We start from the raw sequence: 14,834 nt of genomic DNA, 5'->3' as shown, positions 1-14,834 counted from the left end.
TGTTAGTACAATATGGGTGATGGTCCTGCATGGGCATATGATAGATAGGTAACATGGTACATGTGGCATATGCAAGGGGTATGCAACTTACAAGGTTTACATTGTGGCACAACAGATTAATGAATTCATCATGACATGACCCTGTTGATTTATTTTCACTGATAATTACTCATGAAAAAGAAACATATAGAAAAGGCAGAAGGAAAAAAAAATAACAAACATGATTATACAAAGGAAAAGTAAAAACAAGAGGACCAAAACTTGAGAAACATGAAATTCCGCTCCAAATTTTGCAAATCAGGTCCTCTAACTATCCATCATACACGTTCCATCGTATCCCGGTATAACAAAAATAAATGAACAAATTTAGTAACTAGCCATCATCAAAGTACTAATTCCCTTATCCTCAGGTGGAAGGAGATTCAGAGACAGATAGTTGGCTAAGGTGACGTCAGTGAATTAAGCCTCGGCTCGGGAGCGGAACGCGGTAGTTACCGGCACTAACCTTTTTCAGATATTGACGTTTGGTTATATGTTTTTTATAGACGGGAGCCGTGGATGACCTTGAAGTCAACAACCAACTCGCGTCCACCATCGTTGATAACAAGGGCGCGAACGCTTCCTCGGCCATCACTATAGGACTGACGGATGCGGTCAAAGAGATGACCTTGGCTGATGACAGGAAGGTTCTGCTTGACATCACCAGTCTCGGTCATGGCAGTGATGAAACCATCCTCATGGACATCGAGGACACGGTAGGTCTTGTAGACAGGCCCAAGCATGGTCTGAACAACAACGGAAGGAGAAGGGTTGGAGACAAAGCTGGACTCTTCCTGCAATTGACGGGTGAAGAGGTCGACACCAAGGTAGCGGTGCTGGCCAGTTTGTGGGGAGACAGAGATACGGATCACCTGGCAGGGACGTCCCTGAAGGATGAGCAAATCACCGACGCGGATGAAGTGAACGGGGATGGGTACGCTCTCCTTGCTGGAGACGCCGCCACGCGGTGCGATGACACGGACCTCCTCGCGGACACGAGGGGCACCCTCGACCACGACCTCCTCCCTGTCGCTGTGGAAAGGGTGGAGAAGGCGGTCGGCAGCACGCTCAACGCCGCGGCGGAAGGAGTGGTATTGACCTTCGTCGTCGTAGTAACCCATCTTGGATTTAGGAGCAGGGACTTCTTCACGGATAGTGTTCTGAGTCACAGAGACTGAAGCAGCACTGTTGTATGGGCTGGGACCTTGCTGAGGAGTGACGTCGTAAGCGTCAGCACGGTAAGCTGCAGTTCCGGGTTGGTAGCGACGGTCGTAGGTGACGTCGACTTCGTAGCTAGGTTGAATACGACGGCGGATGTCGCGTTCAGTAATATCAAGCTGGGTCTCGTAGGTGCGGTCCTGGGTGGCACTACTAGTAGTAGTAGTACGGTATTCGTCGAAACGACCAATCGGTTCGCGGTAGCTGTCAGGAAAGGTCAGGTGTTATTATAATGACATGAGGGATTCGAGGCTAAACGGAAAAAGAAAAGAAAAGAATAAATCAAAACAAAAACATGACTACTGCCAACCGCCTTGGGTATAGGAGGAGCCACGTAATGACTTGGCGCGTGTCGGTGGGTTAGTGGAGCAGTCTAGTGCAGCAGCTGTGTCGCTTTTTTGCTTCTTTCGTGGCCCCGGATGGACTGCACTGTGCCTTTGTGTGGGGCCAGCTCCCACCGCTTGTTTTTGTTTTCTTTTTTCAGGTGTATTGTATTATTGTTATTGCCTATGCAGCTATAACAATAACAAGAACCCCAGAACAAAAGAAAACGAGAACAGGCAATAAACAACGCATGCACAAGCCAGGATTATTCACATAAAATAGAAAGACAAAAGAAACGGGGAAAAGGCGCAAGGCTTACCTTTGACGGGAAAGCTCTACCTGAGGAGGGAGTTGAGTAGGGTGGTGAGGGTAAGAAGGGTGGTGAGGAGGATAAGGAGTAGACTGCTTGTCGTAGAAACGGTCGCGCTCTTCGAAGACACGAGTCTCTTCGAAGTGAGGACGGCGTTCGTCGGAACGGATGCGAACGTCAACTTCTTCCTTTCCGTAGACACGGGGGTCAGGAAGAGGAGCACCAGCAGTATCTTCCCGTACGACGCGCGAAGTGCGATTGATTTCTACCTCTCCTTCTACTCTCGTCTGAGTAGTCTCAGAGACAGCGTCACTCCGGTACGACGACGGGAAGACACTGAAGGGGATGGGTACGCGCGCCTCAAAGTCCAGATTGCCTGTCCTTCGGGCGTCCTTTCTCGAATGCCTTTCGAACTGTCAGAAACAACTCGAAAGGCGAGACAAGAAAAGACTTGACTGCGGGAGGAAAGTCTTTTGCGAGGAGGGAGGATGGGGATAAGGTTGGAATGCTGGATGGCAATTCAAGCTTATCGACCACGTTTGTTGGAAGAAGGAAAAAGATGCTTAAGCAAAGTTGGAATGGAAGGCAAGAGAGGAATGGAAGATTGAGATAGATGGATGGAGGAGTAGGAGGGAGGAATGCGAGCTGGAGGTGGGATCGGCTTGTTTATGGAGGTTGGGCTCAGGCTGCGGCTTGTTTGGGGCTAGCCGAGGCGTGACCGCGCTGCATGTAAACAAAGCTAGGCTGGACATGGCTAGACCGTGCGATCACATGTTTTCCGCCTAGCCTCGCTCGGCAAGTTAGTTGTTACTCCAGCATGGACAGCTCCAGCCTCCCCAGCCACCGTGATCCCTGACCAGAGAGTGATCTGTTGTTAAATCAGCTCCATCGGTAATACCGTAACAACCAGAACTGGCGAGACCGGGTGGTTGGCCAGCGCTCTCCAGTTGAGTCGAGTCGAGTCGGGTCCAAGGCCATCGCCGGCGCCAACGATTACTGCTTTTCAGGACAATCGGGGGAATCAAGAAAGTGGAGAAGGCTGCAGCAGCCTAGACACCGTGTCGCCATAGCAACTGCAGCGGTTGCTCCTCGTCTAGGCCCGATTCGTAGGGTACTAAGATCGCTAGCTTCAGCTCGCTGCGGATCCCTGCATCCTTCCGACTATTGCCGAGATACATAGTTCCTAATGGCCTCTACCAGGTTGCTATGATATGCACTTTGTTATGATCTATATGTTACATGAATACGTATATTCATCGATGGAGTGGCGGATATCAAAAGCCACATTATAACCTCCAGCCAGCGTGTCCGGTGTTCATTGGCATGATGAATTTGCATCCTTACACGCAAGCAGCAACACGTTTCATTTCTCCACTCGTGTTTCAGTGGACTTGTACCGAGTAGCTTTAGCCTTGCTCTTTCTTTGCTCGGCCCAGCCAGCCAGCCTCCGACCTGATGCGCAAATCAGATTGTGGTTTTGTTTGTTTATCACGGCGGCGTGACGCGGAAGTGCCGCGTTAAGAAGATCTAACCCTAACTTATAGTCCGTACACCTTGCATAAAACTTTGTGTTTTATGAGGTCTTTGTATGATTTCGAATCTGAAAAATAAAAATAAATAGAGGTCGAGGTAACCAGTCTTGATGCTGGTATGTCAGAAATAGGAGGGACATTTATATTCCCCCCAACGATAGACCGATTATTCTAACATATTATCGATACAAATTCAGTACAGTTAATAGATGTATATATTTCCAAATGAAAAGAATATATATAAGAGAAATGTGCGTAACTAATCCAGAGAAATCCGGAAAGGGGGAAAAGAAAAGAAACAAACTCCACCCACTATTCCAAGAGTCAAAAGTCTTGTCATATCCAAATCCTTCGTGCCGTGGTATCAATTGATTTGAGTGTTCGAGGAGAAAAACAAAATGAAATGAAATGAAAAAGAAGTCTGAAATAATTCACAAGAAAGGAAGGAAGAAATAAATCCTCGGCCTTTGCAGATGAGCTGAAATCGCTGAGGTAATCGGTAAAATGGAAAGTTCTCTTTATGTAACTGCAACGTAATGAAAAACATTAAGTGAAGTAAAAGTCTTAGGGGCACGTACATGGGAAGAAGAGAAAGGAAAAGAGAGAATAGAAAAGAGAAGGTCGGCTTTTGCCAGAGCCAGTTCAATCACGTAAACCGAATGCTTTCCTCAACATTGGGAATCGTTTCTTCTTGCCTGTGTGGCCAACAACAACCTCCGATGCAGTTGATGTTACTCTCGAATCTATGCTGCCGCTAGTCCCATGTCGATTGATATGAGGACGAACACCACCAGAATGATCCCTGGCATTTGAACCGTTCACAATACCGTCAGATGTCGATGGGCGGGTCCGAGTGTCATCTGGAATAGACTTCAGTGGTGAAGACTGCTCGGACGATAAAGGCCAAGTGTCATTGAATGCATGCTTCTGCTTTTTCTGCAGTTTCGGAGAGATCGGTCGAGCTGAGTACGCATCGGCCTCGTCCCTCGTTCGTGCCAGTTCCAGACGGGATCTCTCCAACGGGGTGTCCCTTTTAGCAGGGCCCTCTATGTTAGACTTCTGGACTTTGCCGTCTTTCCCGCTACCCCTGGTCGGTGACCTAAACCGTGAAAGTATCCCCTTTTTCTTTGGTTGAGAGAGAATCCTGTCTATGTCCTCTTGGGTCATCTGCTGACTAGCTCTGATAGCGCCGTTTCGTATTTGCCGCTTCGTTTGTTCGTCTGAACTGTCGTCCAGATCAGTTGATTCGCCATCATATTTACCTTGACGCCTGGGGATGCCTCGGACTGGTGTCAAATTGCTAGTAGTCGGCTCGTCTTCATCACTGGAATCAGCAAATCGACTTCTAAACAAACGACGGCCACCGCTACTCTCATCGTCCGAATCTTCAAGTCGGGACCCAGCATTTGAAGACACCACCATGCTCCGTGGCCGCAGACGTGTAGAGTTATCTCTCAGGCTGCCAAAACCGGATGAGCGTTCAGAAGGCGGTCCCCTCATAGTGGTGCGCATGGAGGACGTCCGTGGAGATGTTGCTCTCGTAGCATCAGTCTCCAAGATTGATGTGCTGGTTCGCATTGTTCTCCTCATAGAGAATTGGCCCCCAGCTCCGGAACGAGACGAACGCCGAGTTCGTTTGAAACTACTATCCGAATCACTGTCGTTCGATGTCATCTTTGACAGACTGGCAGGGTAGGTCATAGACTGTGGAAGAGGCTTGGTGTTGGTTTGCCTCCTGGGGAACGCATTGCCCCTGACCTCAATCTGGCTTGGTGCCGATGCACGTTTGGATCTTGCATGTGTAGACGAAGAAGGGGAAGAGGTCTTATTGAAGGATTGCCTAGGTTGCTGGAGCCGCTGAACGTCCCCTTTGTCCAACGCTTTTCGCAAATGAGAACCCTGGTGCGGACTAGGCGACAAGTCCTTGTGTTCTGGTTGAACTGGAGTAGAAGGGCTGACTGAGGAGCTCAGTGGGGGTTTGAGTGGCCACGAAGGATTAGCTGGGGCGGGATTCCGCTGCTTCTGTGAGCTAACCGTAGAAGCGATTGGCCCTTGCAATGGGTTAGGAGTTGCGGGCATTGTTGGGTTAATAGCCTCTAAAGACGGAGAAGGCACTGGTTCGGCGACCTTTGCTAACGGATCTGATTGCGTGGGTGTGCGAGTAGGACTATCTGGAGCTTCCTTTGGCAACTGAGTCCCAGTTGGCACGGGGCTATCGACAATAGCATTAATTGAGCCAAAAACACCGTTTTCGAGTTCGTCAGGATCCTCGGCAGCATCGCTATAAATGCTTTCTCCAGAATCATCATCACTCTCCTCTTCTTGAGGTGGTGGCTTTATATCTTTTGAAGACTGGGTTGAAGATTTTATCTGCGACGCCAAATTTTGCTGAGTCTGTACTGGAGTAACCCGCTCTGCTACATACGATGGGAAGCCACCCGGCATATCGCGAAGGTCAATGCTCTGTCGATGATCTTCGCCAGGTGTGGCGGGTTGAATAGCAATAGTAGGCACAGGCTCTTTAAGCATCTCATCTTGTTGCTCCTTGACTGTCTTTTTAGCAACGATCTCAGGGTCTGGAACGGGTGATGCCTCTGTTAGGTTCGCCGGAGGGGTCAGGCTCTGGCTCTCCTCTTCCTGGACAGTAGGAAGATTGTGTACAACAGCACCATCCAGAATTTGGTTTTCGCTTGGGACTTCTGGCGTTGCGTGGTTACGTGTTTCCGTTTCAGAAAGCGAAGACTCGTTTGTCGGGTCACCAAAACGATGTTGGTGAGCGTTGACAAGAATACCGCCAATGGCGTGATCACTAGAAGCACCCATATTTCGAGAGTCCAAGTCGTCATCGGATGATAGGTCTGAATCATCATCAGATGCAGCCAAAGAAGTAGCATTTTCTGAATCCCTGGTGCCACGAATACTGCCGAAAGACGGAAGTGCTGGCCTGGGCCGGAGGACTGACTCAAATTCATCATCCCCTGTAACATCTTTGGTACTAGTTCCTTTTTTCAAGCCAATACCAAACCACTTCTTTGACTTGAGCTTCTCCACAGGACTTTGGGACCTGTTCATTGGCTCTGGGGAAGTAGGTGGACTAGCAGCCACTCCCACAACTTCAGCTTCATCGTCGAAACTGACCTTGGCGAGTTTCTTTTTTGAGCCAGTTCGAGATCCATCATCCGAAGCTACAGATGTCCCATCGGAAAATTCACTCGGGGTTTTCCCCAAATGCATACGGCGATCTGGCGAGGAAGAATTCTTGAGAGCTGGCTTTGCAGGAGAAACTGATCGTGGGGGAGGCTCATGCAGAGGCGAGTTTGAACCAATAGTCAATTGAGTCGAAAACCTAGCGGACCGATTGGGACTAATGGATGGCTGCCGTTCGGGTAATCTTTTGTCAGTAGTATTGTAATCGACGGTGAGTCTATCTGCGGGTGACGAAGGTGCTGATGAGGTAGACGGTGATGGCCGGTTTTGTATATTGGCTACCATTTGAGTCGTATGGATAGGGTGGATGTCAAGAGCCTCGCGTGCAGATTGTGATCTTTGTACAGCAGGAGATTCGGCAACTTCTCCTTGTACAGCATCTGCCGCTTCCGCTAGCTCCTCCCCTTCATTATCTTCCATTACCATTGAAGGACGCTTCTTAGGCTGAGGCCGAACGCTCTCATTATCTACAGCCTGAACACTATCATGCTCGTAGACCACAGAAGAAGATAGGTTTTCGGCGACAGGGATAGATTGGTCAAAGGAAAATCCTGTAGCTGATCCTTGAGCGGATTCTTGAGTCACTGGTTGAGGCGGTTCCTCTTCGTAAACTTCATTCTCATCTTCCAGTGCGGTCCCTGTAGGACGACTTCCCATGGTTTTATGTGCAAAATGGCTCCCCTCTCTTGCCTTTGGCGCAGCTGTCTGTGGCTTTGTCTTCTCTTTCCGATTAGCAGTGCTACTTATTGATTGTTGAATACTGGCAGTTTCCACAGGAGATAGCGATGCGCTTGGTGGTTGCTCGACTGAATTCCTTCTCATTTCATGCTGCACCGGTGAATGTGGTGGAGAGTTGGGTCGTGCGCTTATCGGGTAAGAGAAATTAACGGATGTCCTGCTCCCCGGGCGTTCGATTTCAGGCGAATTTCCTATGGCAATGCTGCTGCGTGGAGATGTGGCCCTTGCAGTAACATCACTAGGGGCGCGATCCAGACTAAGTACCCGGCCAGTCCCTGATTTTGTAGACGGCGGTTTACCCCTATTCGGCTGAACGCTTGCTGATCGTCGAGGTGGCATGGTGCGATTCGGCATGTTCTGTGGAATCGGGGGCACTGGAGGGGCGTGGTAAGAAGAATTGCTCAAGCTGGTTTGTGATCGACCGGCAGGAGAGGGCTCGCGAAAGGTACGCGATGTCATCGATCCAGAACTGGGAGTACGGCGCAGGGTAGGTTGAGAGCCATGACGGAAGCCACCTGATGAGCTGCCGCGAGACGAGTTTGATAGCTGCCGTTGCAGCATCCGTTTTGTCTGGACACTTCCGACAGATGTAGGAGGCGGCGTGTGACTTCGCAGTGCAGCAGCGGCGGCTGCGGAAGAGAGACCTGCGCTGGCATCTTGGCTAGCTGTGAAAGCCCGCGAAGCGGCGGACTGGGCGGATGCAGAAGGCGTGGTATTCAAAGGCTGGAAATCATTTCGGTATTAGCAGGCTTCCAATCCGGATAAGATACTGAGATATCGATAGCATGGCTGATAGAAGTCCTGCATCCAGCGATCCAGCCAGAGATACCAGGGAGGAAGAGATAAAGACAGAATGCAGCTTCCTTCTTTTTTTTTCTTTTATTTTCCCTTTTATATCTTTTTCTCAATAGGAATACGAACCTGATGGCGAGACGCACTTCTGCGACGAAACATAGCGTCTCCAGCAGATGTCGTGGAGACAAACAACACTCGCCCACTAGTCACGCGGCGAGGAGAGTAGTAGACGTTCAAATGTTGAGAGAGCCGTGTCAATTGCGCAGTGCTTAGGAGACGGCGCTGAAGGGCAGCTATTTGGCGATGTTTCTGATAGAAGTTTTGAATTTATTCTCGTAAGGCAGGTTCCCAGCAAGGTTGGGAAGGCGGGTGTCGTCAGATTTAGGCGCCACAACCGCTCGGGCCAGAAAGGGCTAGCGGAGGTTGATTGTTGATTATTGAATTGAGGATTGGCGAAATAATGTCGATTCGGAAGCTAAGCAAGGAGCAGCAGGAAATTGATGATGATGATTATTATCATTATAATTAGAATTAGAACTTAGTATGTATCACCATAAAAAAAGGAGCCAAAGCAGCGCAAAATAAAGAAAGAACACGGCAGATGTGGCTCGACAACGATGAAGAGCGAGAAGAGAAGAGACGATGACGCAGAGCAATGAATGAATTGGTGTGGCTTGCTTAGGCACCGCTACCCAAGACCCGAAACAGGCCTAGCGTTCCCTGTTCGCGCTTTTGCGTCATGGTCGAATTCAATGTGGACCATGCGTCCAATCAGAGGCCCAATACTCGGCAAATGCCCCGCTTCACCTTGCCTTGTTGGGATGTTCCTTGTTGAGGAAAACGCCTTCCTCTTTGGGATCCCCCGGTGGCTGTGCAATGATCTTCTTCTCTACTTCCAAGTTTGCAGGCGAAGCTTCCCTATGACTCTTCGGATAATTTTGAGGATTTGTGGACTTCCGGTGAAGAAGTTGGCGGGTGGGACTCACTATCACGTCCCTGATCGTCGCGTCCTGATTTAGAGCTTCATTGACAAATTGCACCTCCGTGTTTAGTTAGAATGTGCAAGACTGCTTGAGCTCAAGCCGTCCGTGCAGTGAGTGCATAGTCATACTGAAAGAGACTTGCTGGGTATAAATAAGCGTTGTCCTCGGTATCTACTCACCATCCAAATCCAATAATGACTCCACCATGAGGAAAGTTTCAGAATCACGTGCATATCACATGCTCTGCGTTCCTCTAACCATAAAAAAGAAGATGCATTAACGAGCATCAAAACAAGAGTCAGCAACTCGATCAATTCAATCAAAGACCATCATGGCATCACTAACAACAGCACCCGACCCAGCTCCTCTCCCACTTCCTCCAGGCATCACGTCTCGCCAGATAGATCTGACTAGACATGGCCATCTCTCCTACCATATTCTCGAAGCCGGCTCACCCTCCGATCCTCTCATCATTCTCCTTCATGGATTTCCAGAGTTAGCATTCTCATGGCGCAAAATAATTCTCCCGCTCGTCAACGCTGGTCCATACCATGTCATTGCGCCCGACCAGCGGGGCTTTGGTCGAACAACCGGTTGGGATTCACGCCCATACTCAGAGGCTGACTTGCACAATTTCTCGACAACCATGTATGTGCGCGACGTTCTTGCGTTGGTGAGTGCGTTGGGACACAGCATAGTCAAATGCCTGGTGGGCCACGATGCTGGCGCTGTGACTGCCGCTGCCTGTGCCGTCATTCGGCCGGACGTATTTGAAAGTGTGGCCTTGCTCACTCATCCGTTCAACGGGATGCCAAAGCTGCCGTTTAATGTTGCTGCTTCTTCGGCGGGGGCTTCAACCACGTCTCCTCCAGCCGGTGCTGTTGCTGGTGCTGGTGGCAATATCAATGACAAACTCGCGGCCTTAAACCGGAAGCACTATAAGTGGTACTACTCGACTCACGATGCAAATGCTGACATGGCTGGACCCATCACTACCGGTGGTCTTCGAGCGTTTCTGCGTGGGTATTTCCACGTCAAATCTGCTTCTTGGGGCAAAAATGACCCACATCCATTAAATCAGCAGGGAGGTGATAAAAAGGGAGAATGGCCTGTAGAAGAAGTTATCGAAATGCCATGGTACTATATAATGCCGCTGAAAGCCACCATGCCGGAAGCAGTTGAGAGTCTGATGACAGGAGAATCTACAGAGAGCTCCAAGAAATGGCTAACAGATGACGACCTGGAAGTTTACGTCTCAGAATACGCGCGTACCACTTTCCAAGGCGGACTGAATTGGTACCGCGTACAAACCGCCGATGCTGGCAAATCGTCTAGGCTAACACAGGACTTGGATGTCTTTGCCGGGTTGCCAATCAAAATTCCATGTGCTTTCATTGGCGGTGACAAGGACTGGGGCACGTATCAACAGCCTGGAGCCATTGAAAGGATGTCTGGAGACAAGGATGTATGCTCCGATTTCCGGTTTTTGCGCATGGTGCAAGGTGCTGGGCATTGGATTCCGCAGGAGAAGCCGGCTGAAGTTGTGCAGGGGATATTGGAGCTTACCAAGAGTTTGGCCTAGGTTATACCTATTCTTCGTTCTCTTGTTGAACCTTTATACTATCCATCTCACCAGACGAGTTTCCATCTCTCGTCTACCCAAGTATCGCCCACGTGAACATGAAATTCGTTGATGATACCGAAATTCTGCTATAGAATACGTAACAATAGAGATGATAGTTGCTCGTAAAAGGAACTCGCTAAAGCATATATAACAATCAACTGTTCTCAAAACAAGCAACATTATGGTCCCTCACAAACGCCATACCAGAACGCCTTCGTCGTTTCGTCGACGTATTTCAAGGAGAGACAAAAAGGATATACCACAAGTAGAAACATATGTCCAAGCAAATAGTGTATCGGGTATAGTATCAGATATCATTTGAGATTTGATCATTCGCAAAGGATGTAGGGATTTAAACGTTATTTCTTTCTTCGTTCACAAAGTGTTTTTTTTTTAAAACACTAGCCCCGACAAAATCATGGTAAAGAATGTGACAAAGCTAATTGGAGCGAAGCCTGGCGAAATGCCCGCGCTTGCAGAAGAGTTAGAAGTCGTGATGTTGATCTCGTAGATGTCTGCAAACGCGATGTCAGACGAGTTAAAGCAGTTTTCTGTTGTAACTTCAACGCAGTCCTCTGGCTCAGCAAATTCGATGTCGACACACTAAAGTTCATTTCCGTTAGTAATTTGCCTTTACAAGCTGCGAGGGCTATAATTACGTTGTACAGAGCTGCACCATGCTTCGCGGTCTCAATAACTTGGATCGTTGCCAGATCACCGACCTTCACCGTCAGACCGGCCGGCAATGGCACTTGAGGTAGACAGAATGTACCCGGGTACGGTTCGGCAGAGGGTCCGATGATCTCAATCGGGGACAGCATGGGGTTGCTCATGTTTGGTGGAACAGCACCAAGTCCGAGGTTGAAGTAGAAGAAGGCTGTTGCATGGCCTTGAAACCAACCAGGCTGAACAGAGATGGCTCCGCCATTGACAGGCCATTTGGTGCGATTAGTTGAGGTGGGCATTCCTCCGCCTATCGACGCAGATCGTCAGTTGGTTTGAACGTGGATGTACATGATAGAAGAGGAGAAGAGAAACTTACAAGGATACATCCATTCCATTCCGTACGGATAGATGGTTGAACCGTTGATCGTTGCTGACCCAAGACCATTTGATTCCTCAACAGTGCCATTAGTATGAAGATTATTCCCCCGATAACCAGGGTAGACGATGACGGTGTGTGCGTTGACAAAGTTAACGTAAGATAGCAGTGTAACGGCCAAGGCTGTCCACCTTGACATTGATTGCGAGAAGCGCATAGTGAAAAGATTAACTGTAACTTCTTCCACCCTCACTCTTGATATGAAGAGGGTTTGGTTGAACACCAAAGTCAACAAGTAGAAGGTATGCTCAGAGACAGGCTATGATTGATATGGGAGAGCAAAAGGGATTTTGAGCTTGGCAGCGACTGTAGCTTATATGTACAAGGCAGAGAAAAGAAGGTCTTTCCAGCGGGGGAACCGGCACCAGAAGTAGTGGGCAGAAATACGAGAAATGGTTACAGCGCTGCACACCAGGGCGCCTAGAGATCTGAATTCAAATGTGACAGACGAAGCACATCCGACCCACAGTCACACGTTGACCATAGGCAGATATCGAAGCCGATTTGATGGATGGCCATTGAGCGTCGGATTTGCGGGTGCTTCCCGTCACGAAGTCGCAGGATACCCGTGCTATTTTGTGGCACGGAGGGGGTTGAGACAGACATCCTCAGTCAAGGAACGCCCAGTTGATTCGTCGAGATGGTGATAGAGGGCAATGCCACATAGCCAGCCAACGAGAAAGCAGATGTGCGCAAATCTGCAAGGTTCGTCACATCCAATCTGCATGAGAAGAAGCATCCCAGACAAATGATTTGCTGCAGGATTGCCGCCGAGGTGAGCGCTAAATGTGGGAGGCTTGCTCTAGCCTCCTAGCTCCCCTTATCTTTATTCGCATCCGTCCCCGCAGCGAGCTCTGATTGGGGCCTGTGTATTTTTCTCCCATTCCTTGGACGTGTCTATTTGCATGCGTGCTTTCGTTAGGCCAGCGCTTAAGCTGCCACTCTGATTGGGGGATGCCATTTTTTTTTCTGTAGCCTGCAATTCTTTGTTGCTATTCCTTCTTTCGTGCGGTACCCTCTTGTCGCCGATCTTTTGAGACTTCATTGTCACCGACATGGATTGTGATGGTCTCCGCATCAAGTCGGCTAGATGTGATACCGGAAGCTGTAGCGCATATAACGGTGAATGCCAGAGACCCCTCCTTCTGACCCTGCTGCGAACGCGTGAGCGACAAAGAACCCAAGCTGGCGCTTATTGGCAGCAGCTAGAGCAGCTTACGAATAGAGGCCGAATGTGATGCGGATGTAGAGTTGTCGTAATAATTGAAGTAGAAATGGTGGGAGAAAATAATCCCGGGAAGCCGCAGAGGACGCTCGCTCTGCAGGAAACGCGCTCATGTGACTCCGCGCATTGCTTCCTTCTGGTCTTCACCGATCTTATGCGCTCTCTTCTTGATCATAGCTATCATCCTGCAAATGCCATATGCCGCCATCTCTATAAGAGTTGAAGTTGGCCAAATCCAAATACAAGATGAAGATTCAAGATACAGCTGCAAATAGCGCTAACCCCAAACGGGCTGCCGACTCCACACTGATCTAAACGATCTTCTCCGCCGTGAAGAAATGAATGAATATAAATCATTGGCTTGAGGAAATGGCCTTGAGCGCCATTGCCAGACAATCCGGCAATTTTATGCAATATTGAACTGTTAGTGTGCGATACAATTATTCCGAGCTTCTCACGAACTAATTCAAAAACTTGGCAGAGCCCTATGCATCCATAATATTCATCATGCCACAAACATCGCGAAATCGCAGAAAAAAACCTCCTCATTCTAGGAGAGTTGAAATCACTGATGAAGATGGCTGGACCCATGTTGCTAATACCCATAAATTACCATCATCACGAGCCCACGCGCAAAAGAAGGCGATTTCAATGGTGACAGATGGCGCAGCAGACGAAGACCCAGATGAAGTATTACGGCTCGGCGATGCTGGGGAGAAGCCCCTATTATTACCACCCGCAGAGGCGCCGTCACGATTGACCATTGCCGACTTGCGGAAACAGTTTGATGCGCATCTAGCAACATGGGAGTCATCCTTGGCATGGCAACATCTAAGAAGCGCGTTGCACAACGACGTTCTAGCTAATAGAGAGCTAGTCGATGATGGCGACGACAATAATGAGGCTAAGAACAGCCAAATAGACATTGACAATGTTGTCTGCATCGGCCTCGGGTCTCCCAGTGGCTTCGTCCAAGGCGGATGGGTTGACCGCCGGAGTGTGGCTCTATACCAACTAGCAGCGCTAGTTTCAATAATCAACTGTCTCACAAAGGCTCTGCGAAAACATTTTCCTTCCCATAGATCACAACAAGGAAAGGGAGGAGACGAAGGAGCAGAGAATACCAAACACATGAGAGTCATCGCACAAGATCCCGTCTTCAATACGCTCGACACACAACTCCTTTCCTCCCTCGGCATTACAGTAGTGCAGACCCCCGAAGGATTCAACTCGGTCACCACCAGGACTTTCCTATTCGCCCCCGGTGCCGAAAGGAGACATCTCCAGCTCATATTACCATCGAACCCGGCAATGGTTTTTGGTGGACCATTGGAGGAAGAGCCATCGTTAACCGTTCATACTAATAACAACCATAGTCAGAGCTACTATTCCGACAGCAGCAATAAGAATGCCAGTGGCACCAGCGGCATGTTATCTGCTAACGAGTACGAGGATGCCATAACCCGCTTCTCGACGCAGACCCGTTCGGTGAAGATAGCAGAGTTTGAGTCTAGACCAGAGACTTTTTGGCGAATGAGAATATATTGGCGAGATTGATCGAGTTGGATATTAGCATTATAATCTACGAACCTTGGTCCCCCCTTTCTTTCTTTTTGTCCGTCGTAAAGGCTTTTTTTTCTTTTTTCTTTTTTTTTGGGGGTAAAGCTCGACCATTAGGTTTCGAGATCGGGAAGAGTCGGGGGGATAGCGGAGTCTACCATATGGGGAATGGGTCCG

The 14,834-nt window shown here is 49.0% G+C and overlaps 5 protein-coding genes across 5 annotated transcripts; 2 read left to right on the top strand and 3 right to left on the bottom strand.

Annotated features, from left to right (window-relative positions):
• Positions 1-539: 539 nt before the first annotated feature.
• Positions 540-2,869, bottom strand: UA08_03831 (hypothetical protein; the record flags this gene model as incomplete). The annotated part of the gene is made up of 3 exons (XM_020266174.1): positions 540-1,461; positions 1,901-2,296; positions 2,790-2,869. 3 exons carry the CDS (start codon positions 2,867-2,869, stop codon positions 540-542), a joined length of 1,398 nt encoding a protein of 465 aa, XP_020121183.1.
• A 1,196-nt stretch (positions 2,870-4,065) lies between these two features.
• UA08_03830 (hypothetical protein) lies at positions 4,066-8,322 on the bottom strand (the record flags this gene model as incomplete). Its single annotated transcript, XM_020266173.1, has 2 exons — positions 4,066-8,091; positions 8,290-8,322. 2 exons carry the CDS (start codon positions 8,320-8,322, stop codon positions 4,066-4,068), a joined length of 4,059 nt encoding a protein of 1,352 aa, XP_020121147.1.
• A 1,155-nt stretch (positions 8,323-9,477) lies between these two features.
• On the top strand, positions 9,478-10,728 carry UA08_03829 (hypothetical protein; the record flags this gene model as incomplete). The annotated part of the gene is made up of 1 exon (XM_020266172.1): positions 9,478-10,728. One exon carries the CDS (start codon positions 9,478-9,480, stop codon positions 10,726-10,728), a length of 1,251 nt encoding a protein of 416 aa, XP_020121148.1.
• Positions 10,729-11,163: 435 nt separating this feature from the next.
• UA08_03828 (hypothetical protein) lies at positions 11,164-12,029 on the bottom strand (the record flags this gene model as incomplete). The annotated part of the gene is made up of 3 exons (XM_020266171.1): positions 11,164-11,373; positions 11,430-11,743; positions 11,813-12,029. 3 exons carry the CDS (start codon positions 12,027-12,029, stop codon positions 11,164-11,166), a joined length of 741 nt encoding a protein of 246 aa, XP_020121095.1.
• A 1,575-nt stretch (positions 12,030-13,604) lies between these two features.
• Positions 13,605-14,654, top strand: UA08_03827 (hypothetical protein; the record flags this gene model as incomplete). The annotated part of the gene is made up of 1 exon (XM_020266170.1): positions 13,605-14,654. One exon carries the CDS (start codon positions 13,605-13,607, stop codon positions 14,652-14,654), a length of 1,050 nt encoding a protein of 349 aa, XP_020121092.1.
• Positions 14,655-14,834: the final 180 nt, after the last annotated feature.

This window comes from Talaromyces atroroseus (assembly GCF_001907595.1).
Source record: "Talaromyces atroroseus strain IBT 11181 chromosome Unknown scaffold_3, whole genome shotgun sequence".
In the NCBI taxonomy this organism is placed as follows: Eukaryota; Fungi; Ascomycota; class Eurotiomycetes; order Eurotiales; family Trichocomaceae; genus Talaromyces; species Talaromyces atroroseus.
The sequence above is the reverse complement of the archived record's forward strand: the minus strand, read 5'-3'. Positions and strand labels throughout refer to the sequence as shown.